We start from the raw sequence: 8,396 nt of genomic DNA on the forward strand, positions 1-8,396 counted from the left end.
ACACACTGTCTGAATGAAAGTGAGCCCCCGTCTGCTCTCTCTCTCCCTCATACATATTCCTCAGCTCACTCTCCCTTCATACACCTGCAGACTTTCACACATCTTGCATATATTTCTATGCCCCCTCTAGTCCCTACTTGTCATCCACCCCTGTCTCTGTCTCTCTCTCTCTCTGACACACACACACTCCCTCACTAATGAACAGCCTGTCTGGTCCTTCCTCCACACCATCCATGTCTCCACACGTCTCCACCAAAAGCTCTGCTCCCAGTGTCTTCCCGTTCAAACGGCATAATGGTAGATAGTCTCCTGTACGAAATGGCAGCTTTTCCAGAAGCCTAGGAGACTGACTGGGTCGCTAATTAGTCGCAGCTGATCGCTCCTGATGTCTCTCCTGCCATGGAGCCCAAGTGGGTGTCACGGTGGGGGTCGTGGAAACAGGGATCTGCACCCAGACTGCTCTGAAAAGGTCATGGGGGTCGCCCGCGCCCCGCCATGAATAACGAATAACAGAAACTGCTGCATGGCGAGTTTGCATCTTCCCGCCCTCCCTTCTGGGGTGAAGCGACCCCCACAGAAAACACCTACGTGTGTAAGACTTCATTCACCGCTGTTCCAATAAACTGCAGGAAAGCTGGAAGACTCTGCTGCCTGCTTCTGCTCTCCTCCTCGCATCGATCACACTCTGCAGGGGCTTTCTGCTCTCTGTGGGCAGGGGGGTCAGAGGTCAGCCTGAAAGCCAGACACCCTCCCACTCACCCAACCCCCAGGCTGACCAGTCTGCGCATTTAAGACACAACTAGACCCAACAAGGCTCACGCACTCAGATCAATGCCTGCAAACAATTGATCAGACAGACTGATAACTGCGCACGGATTTATATCGCAAATCATGCAAATACTGAATATGTTCGCTGTTGTGTGGTAAAATCATGTTAGCCAGGCTGCTCTAACATTATCTGGAAAGTTTCTTAAGAATTTTATCGCCAAGGACTGCCTCAATGACATCTGTTAAACTGTGTGAAAGGTCCGTATGGGACAATGCTGGTTTTAGGAAGGAGCTCTGCATTCCTGCTCTGGTAAGAGTCCACATGGTCCAAACAGACTGGCCACTTCCGTTTTCCAGGATGAACTAGGAAAGAAAAATCGATGTGATGCTGAACTCAGCATTAGATGCTGAGAAGTGAGCGTGAAGCAGCAGGCAAAAGCACAGCAGAGAAGAGGGCAGCTAGATTCAGGAAGGTGGTTTTTATTTTGCCAACTCTTTATTCCTGTGAAGCGTCTTTCCACAGATAAGCAAGCAGTGGACAAATGGAGCAGAGAGGATGACAAGCTCTCCCTCCGGGTGAAGGCACATGGGTTCTCTGCCCCCCAGGGCGTGCATGGCGGCGGGGGACGAGGCTGCATTAAAGCCAGATGAAACTGGAGACTTTATCGACAGAGAAACTGATTGCTGCCTAGTTACCGCTCCTACGAGGACCACAAGGATCTTACAGGCGTCACACACAGTAGCAAGGTCTCCTGATGAATAATCTTCCAGTGTAATCACTACACAGCACTTAATGCTTTGTGAAAGACACTCCAAACAGACCTTCAGTTAACATGGGACACTCGATATTCCCGTTGCTCGGTGTGTAAAGTGCAATTATTACATCACTGGTTCAACTGTGACCCCACTACAGACAGTTCAGTTTCCCTTCTAAGGTAACGTCATGCATTAAGTTACTCCCTACTGTGCACAGCATCAAATCCAGGCCGTGTTTTCAGTTCTCCCAGGTAGTTAGTTTAATAATTACGGATTCTGATTGGGCACAGAGGCTTCACACCTGGCTCACAGGTGAAGGAAGGCTGGAAAAGCAGCAGTGCTCGGACCGTGATTTGAATCGCCTTGGGAATCCCCCCCCCCCAATCTGAAGACTTGAGAGAGCAATGAAGAGACCGAATGTCACAGAAGCCACTGAGAAGCACTGTGACTGTGGCAAGATGATATATTTTTTCTTGTTACTTTTCCCAGTAGACCTGCTGTATGTGTAAACGCTCAATGTTTTCCTACAATGGTATTTTCCATTTTCTGTCTATAGTCACCTGCTGCACATCATTCTGCATTTTCTAAGCATGATGGTCAGCAGGACGCAGTAAACACGACAATAACAAAAAAAAGATCCCAGACGTTAAACTGTGAGACCAGCGCACCTGCCTGGAATATGAGGCTTACAGGGCCAGCGCAGACACCAGCTGCAGCTCTGCCTTTACTCCCAGAAACCCCCGCAGCTGGGGCTGAAATTAGAGGACACTCCCATGCTGCAGGTGTCCCCTCACAACAGAGCACGCTCCTCTTTCCTCATCAGTATTCGTGCATGTCTGCTCCTTACCGCCCTCTGCTGTGTGCATCCCGCTGGCCGCAAACCCAGACAGCCGTTATTCAGATCACTAGATGACCCATAGTTGTTCAATTCAGCAAGAGACCAACAGACAAAATGTCATGGAAGGCAAATACATTATTCAACCTTTTAATTACAACCATTTGCAATTATCTCACTTTATATTAGATCTAGATGCACAGCACTTGACTTATCGGCCAGTGTTTCTCAAACTGGTCTGCAGGGACCCCCAGAATCCCCAGAAGGGAGCAAAAACATGAACCATCCGGGTTGGAAAACACTGACTTATACAACAGTCATTAAGTACTGGGCTCATTGAAGACAGTGATAAAGATGCAGGCGGAGCTCAGCGAAGACTCAGGGGATGCGTTCCCTAACACTCTCATCACGGCCATAGCAGGAAGCCCTACGCCAAAGTTCGGTACCCAGGTCTGAGAGATCTGAACATTCACTGGAGCAGTCCTCGAGCTACACGACCAAAGCCACCTTCCCATGTGGCCTTCAGAGCTGCGGCTGCCCTGCTGCCTTTCTCTCCTCCTTTTCACGCTCCGCCTGTTCTACGTCCTCCGCACTCATCTCCAGAGCCCTCCACGACTCCTGGTGCAGCCGCTGGTTCCTCTCTGTCTCCTGGGCGTTGGGAGGCTGGGTGGTGGCCAGGGCAGGAGCCATGTGCCTGAACTCCTCCTCGTTGACGTCGTAGTCCTTCATGCGGGTGTCCAGCACCCACCAGCGGCCCGCGAAGCCCACATCCAGCACGCGGCCTGGGAGCTCGGCCCAGGGCACAAACAGCGCAGAGGAGTGGGCCTCGTACAGGCTGGCCGCAGGGTCGTAATCCACGCGGTAGGCCAGTGAGGCCACCCCCAGGCTGAGATACCGTAACCGGCCCTGATTGCGCAGCCGCAGCAGGTCCTGCATGTGCCCGTCGGAGGAGCCATTACGTATCCACGGTGACAGCAGCCCCAGCTTATTGGCCGTCTCCAGCAAGCTGGTCTCAAAGGAGGCGTCATCCGGGTTGGTGTGATAACAGGCCCAAGCCCCGCCCAGGAGGCCAAGGTAGATGGAGGCCTTAAATGGCTGCTGGTAGGCCCCCACGATCACCTCACGGCAGGCCTCCCTGTAATCACTCAGCAGGCTGCTGCACCACACTCCTTAAAGAGACAGGAGTAATTTAAAGTGGTCAAATCCACACCTCTGAAAAGAAAATACATTAGCTAAATAATAAGGGTGGTTGGAGGGTCAGTGGGTAAATGTTTGAATGGGGGGGGTCTGCTTGCTCCCCCTGTGTTACACGGATCTCCTAACACAGCTCAGGACACGCAGTGAGGCAAACTGCCATGAATAAATGGCTTAAACCATGTGACTGTGTGATGGGCTGTCATTCACTACAGTATTCCCCTTCTGAGTATGCAGAAAAGGAGACAGACAAAGAAATAAGCAAGCAGGCAGCAACGGTAAACCGCTTTATATACCACAGCCATTCAGCCAATGTGGACATGTAACACTAAAGTAAACAAATACCTTGTAAGGCAGACATGGCTCACCATTTCATTTTAAACACCCATGCTTTTAACCCCGAGTACAATTCATCACTCGTTTGAGAACACGCTCACTTATTTTTATCCTGTATCTGTGTTGATAATACAAGCTGCTAACATTTTTAGAATCATCAGCTTACCGACGCGACTGTTTCGCAACCTCTCCCACCTGGTCACCTTGGCTTGGGGAGCCGAGGAGCACCACCTTCTGAACACCCTCGAAGCCGCCATATTCACATACGAAAGCGAGGCTTGTAATAAAACGGAAGTGAATCCCGGCACAAGCGGAAGTAAAAACCCGCCATTTAGGCTCAGTCATGCGTTATCATGCATGAATCGTAATGGAAACAGCGGTTACATGAAACAAAATGGCAGCTTTCCAATCTGTGATCTCGTATTAATGTTCCGATTGAGAAACACTGCGTACATGTTTAAAATAACTGACCAGTAGCTAAATACTGAAACTGAAAAATTTAGTGCGACTCTAAGCTAAAAATATGTCATTATTTACATGTTTTTCATAAAGCAAACTATGGAACGGAATGACGGGATTTCTACACACGCGACTTTTAATAAGTACGAGTTTATAGACATCGGCATATTGATTGACGATGTTCACATACAGTGAGTAATGAGCTTAATATTCGGAACACGAGACGCCCGCATCACCATTGCCACGTGACTGCGGCCGCGTGACGTGCGGCCTTCTGCAGGATCCGGCGTCGCAGATGACGTGGAGCATTAGGGCAATGTCAACATGCGATATCGGCAGCATCGAGGCGAGTCCGCGCAGCGTCCGGGTGTGCTTGGAAGCATAGTTTATAAAATACAGAAAGATTTAATTACATCTATAAGCTGTCAGAAGCGATGCGGCGGCTAACGGTACATGCTTAATTAAGAGGTGTAATTTATTCAGTGCTAGACAGGTCGCTGCTTAGGTACTTTGTCGTCGTCGGGGCGACGGCAATCACGTTGTCAGGGTGAGTCAATTTTTTCATGCGACAAAGAGTTATTTGATTTAATAAATATATTGTTTAACGTGTATATATGCTCAATTGATGCCATACGTTTCTTTAATGTTTGTCGTTTTGTTGCAGATCTAGTGTAAGGCACACCTGATTGTGCTGGATATGGCTTCTTTTGACGACCTAAAATTCCAGGGTACGTTATATTTGAATGACATCTAAGGATTATGTATCTCTAACTGACAAAGCTGTACCATTTTTGCTTTTGTACTAGATAGATAAAAACTGTCAGTGCTTACTATAGCTGGCGTCATAGCTATGCCTCATTAGTCATGCGCAGTATCTGCACCTTGCCTTTTCTCACCTTACTGCATTTCCAAGTGTGATTCTGTGTTTCATGTCTCTGTAGAGTTTGAGGTGGCTGCAGACTTGCTGTCTGCTAATCCCAATGCCTCCACTGTCAGTGCATCTAGTAACAATCCTGCTCCCGTGCAAGATTTCAAGTTGGATCTGTCAGAGGAGGAGACCGGCCAAGAGGAGAATTCTGAGGTCCTCCATTACTCATTCTTAAATTAGCGATAATGCTTCAGTCTCTATTAACTATCTATTAATTATCTCTTTAGGGTGGTGGTTCTGTACTGGTTTAGCCCCAAACCTGCTTTTTCCTTCGTCATTAAGTCACGACCCAAATTTTTTTACATTTTAAACCAAAAAGTCATTTTGTCACAAAACAGTAGTGGGATAACTGTGCCATAGTAACTTTGTGTACTGTTAAAAAAAAATCACAATAATAGTTTTTTTTTTTTTAATGCGTTCCAACAGAAATGGTCCCGCAACACACTGTTGGGTCATGACTCAGAAGTCGAGAAAAAGTGCTTTGAGGGAGTATTTCAGAAGCCCAGATCGCCATAGTCAGGCAGTTGTCCTAAACATTCTGTTACAACAGGATTATTCCTCTTCTCAGTTCTGAGTCGCTTTCCTGCCAGCTGCATCTTGGCTGTACATGACAGTATCACTCGTGTTGTTATCGGTGCCATGAAGTGGATTAGTGATGCTTAAACACCAATCACACTACATTAGCTAGCCTGAACACTTTGAGTCACTCTCACTATCTCTGCTAGGGATTTCTCTGTGCCTTGTATCTGGGTAGCAATGGGAACGTTCCCTTTACCCACGAACCTGTGATCTTTACACCTTTTACAGCTCCTTAAAGGGGAGAAACAAGTCGGAGGCTTCTGGACTTTTGAGTACTACCAGTCGTTCTTCAACGTGGACACCATGCAGGTACCGCGTGTGCCGCACCTGTGCCCTTAGGGTCCTGAACCTCGACGGCGTCCCTTTCGAAGCTCTTCTACTTGTTGAACCCCTACTAATCGCTTGCTTGTCATGTGATGCAGGTCTTGGACAGAATCAGAGGCTCAGTGATGCCTTTGCCGGGGAGGAACTTTATCAAGCACCACATTCGAGGAAACCCTGATTTATATGGTACGGAGATTCTGTCCCTACGTTGCATACTGGACATACAGCAGCTGTATTTACGTAGTCGAGTTACAGGACAGGAGTCGCACTCTTGTTATTTCTCTGCTCTTCCGCCCGTCTGCTGGCCCTCACGTCTGCACGTCTCGCCAGGGCCCTTCTGGATCTGCGCCACCTTGGTGTTCTCCATGGCCATCAGTGGGAACCTCTCCACCTTCCTCAGCAACCTGGGCCAGTCGCAGAACCAGTACAGGCCGCAGTTTCACCGAGGTGACGGAGAATTTGATTTCGTCTTTTCTGTGATACATGACTACCATCATCATCACCATGACCAGCCATCAGACTAACTACCACCCAGTTCATGCGTGATTAACAGAGCAATAACAGAGCATTTTAGAGCAGTGTTCTATCTAGTCATGGTTTCTTATTAATATATAACAATTTAATAAATGTTTCTTTTGCATTGTGAGAAATAATTTGTTGCAGTTCTCATGCATTAAGCAAAGCCCTCTCCTTTTGGAGGATAGCGATTGGCCTGTGTTGTAGGTGCAGGATTCTGGATAAATGTGTTTAGGTCTGAACCACGGCGGAGCTGACCATTTCCCTCTGTACTTCAGTGACCATAGCTGCTGTGGCTGTTTTTGTCTACGCCTGGCTGGTGCCCTTGTGTGTGTGGGGCTTCCTGACGTGGCGTAAGGGAACCGAACCGCAGATCAGCAGTTACTCATTCCTGGAAACAGTCTGCGTCTATGGTTATTCACTGTTCATCTACGTTCCCACTTCGGTGAGTTGTTGGTCTTCGCTCTCATGGACAGTGGTGTTCCGTTCCTCCTTAAAACAGTGACCTCTTCTACCTCCACCCCCAGGTGTTGTGGATGATTCCCTTGAACTGGCTTCAGTGGCTGTTGATCGTGGTTGCCACGGCAATCTCCGGCTCTTTGCTGGTCGTCACATTCTGGCCCATAGTCCGTGACGACACGAAGCTGACCGCCTTTGCTACCGTGATAGCCATCGTCTTGCTCCACGGCCTGCTCGCCGTTGGCTGTAAGGTGAGCTTTTCCTCAGAGTCTGCTTTCATCCTGAAGCTTGTTATACATTTATTTATTTAGTGGATGCATTTGTCCAAACGATATAAGTAAGGATCAGAGAGCAGCATCAGGCAGCCGTTGTATTTAAGGAATTTACCCAAGAGTCCAACAGTGGCATTGCCCTGCCAGCCGTGGGATTCAAACCAACAAGCTTCTGGTCATGGGCAGTCCTACCTTACCCTGTTTTTTTTTAATTTGTTGAGGTTTTTGTGGGATTGCAAGAGCTCGACCCACCAGACAGACCTATTTATTTTCTGTGCAATATCTCCGTATATGTAGTTGAGCCTAATCGCTACCATCTGTCTTCCAGATCTATTTCTTCCAAACAGTGGTAACGCCAGCGCCGAGCCCATCTACGGCTCCCCCGCTTACCCAGAACCACATGACACTGCTAACCAGCCTAACCAAGGGGCACTGACCATGCGGGGGAGGGGGATGGGTGTTTATGCAGATGATGTTGACCGTCTGCTAATTCCGTACTATAACATAAATTGTTTCCACGTGGTTTCTTACACAGGTGGAGGATTAAAAATGACTTCCGAGACACAGCATACATCTCAGCTCAGTCTGCAGATGTTTCAAAAGCAGTTATTCGAACTGGTATCTCAAAAAAACAAGGAACCGTTCTGTGGTTTGGTGGCTGTCGCAGGCTGATATGCACAGACCTCTGCCCAGCACAGTGCTCTTCATGTGACAGGGCTACTGATACGGACAGCAAGACCCTGACTTACAAGCTTCAAGGAACATCTTTCTAGCATCGACTAATACTGTGATTGCAGCTTTTGTAATACTTTGTGTCTATTTATTAAACATAGCTTGAGATTGAGTTAATATTGTGCTGTGATTTTTCATCCGATACTTTTATTGTGACTTACAGTACAGAGTTACAATGCATGTGCGCTCCTTGCGCTTTGAACCCTAGACCTTTGTGTCGTTAGCACAAGGTTTTTCT

The 8,396-nt window shown here is 48.0% G+C and overlaps 2 protein-coding genes across 3 annotated transcripts; one reads left to right on the forward strand and one right to left on the reverse strand.

Annotated features, from left to right (window-relative positions):
• Positions 1-1,232: 1,232 nt before the first annotated feature.
• timm29 (translocase of inner mitochondrial membrane 29) lies at positions 1,233-4,202 on the reverse strand. Its single transcript, XM_048991739.1, has 2 exons — positions 4,056-4,202; positions 1,233-3,528 (listed from the first exon to the last, which is right to left on the reverse strand). Exons 1-2 carry the CDS (start codon positions 4,144-4,146, stop codon positions 2,882-2,884), a joined length of 738 nt encoding a protein of 245 aa, XP_048847696.1. The 5' UTR covers positions 4,147-4,202; the 3' UTR covers positions 1,233-2,881.
• Positions 4,203-4,607: 405 nt separating this feature from the next.
• yipf2 (Yip1 domain family, member 2) lies at positions 4,608-8,270 on the forward strand. 2 transcript variants are annotated; one of them, XM_048991737.1, is made up of 9 exons: positions 4,608-4,895; positions 5,013-5,076; positions 5,290-5,429; positions 6,084-6,164; positions 6,278-6,365; positions 6,510-6,626; positions 6,974-7,140; positions 7,223-7,405; positions 7,962-8,270. In XM_048991737.1, exons 2-9 carry the CDS (start codon positions 5,046-5,048, stop codon positions 7,971-7,973), a joined length of 819 nt encoding a protein of 272 aa, XP_048847694.1. In that variant the 5' UTR covers positions 4,608-4,895; positions 5,013-5,045; the 3' UTR covers positions 7,974-8,270. The 2 variants fall into 2 exon arrangements, with proteins under 2 accessions (XP_048847694.1, XP_048847693.1); XM_048991736.1 differs by having other exon boundaries at positions 4,611-4,895; positions 7,755-8,270.
• Positions 8,271-8,396: the final 126 nt, after the last annotated feature.

The sequence above is a fragment of the Brienomyrus brachyistius genome, chromosome 22 (genome assembly GCF_023856365.1).
Source record: "Brienomyrus brachyistius isolate T26 chromosome 22, BBRACH_0.4, whole genome shotgun sequence".
NCBI lineage: Eukaryota > Metazoa > Chordata > Actinopteri > Osteoglossiformes > Mormyridae > Brienomyrus > Brienomyrus brachyistius.

Bases quoted from the DNA above. Each gene is read 5' to 3' on its own strand.
- timm29 (XM_048991739.1), bottom strand. From the start codon at position 4,146: ATGGCGGCTTCGAGGGTGTTCAGAAGGTGGTGCTCCTCGGCTCCCCAA. The intron at 3,529-4,055 runs GTAAGCTGATGA...TGTCTCTTTAAG, and splicing joins GTTGCGAAACAGTCGCGTCG to GAGTGTGGTGCAGCAGCCTG.
- yipf2 (XM_048991736.1), top strand. From the start codon at position 5,046: ATGGCTTCTTTTGACGACCTAAAATTCCAGG. The intron at 6,165-6,277 runs GTACCGCGTGTG...CATGTGATGCAG, and splicing joins TCAACGTGGACACCATGCAG to GTCTTGGACAGAATCAGAGG. The intron at 6,627-6,973 runs GTGACGGAGAAT...TCTGTACTTCAG, and splicing joins CAGGCCGCAGTTTCACCGAG to TGACCATAGCTGCTGTGGCT.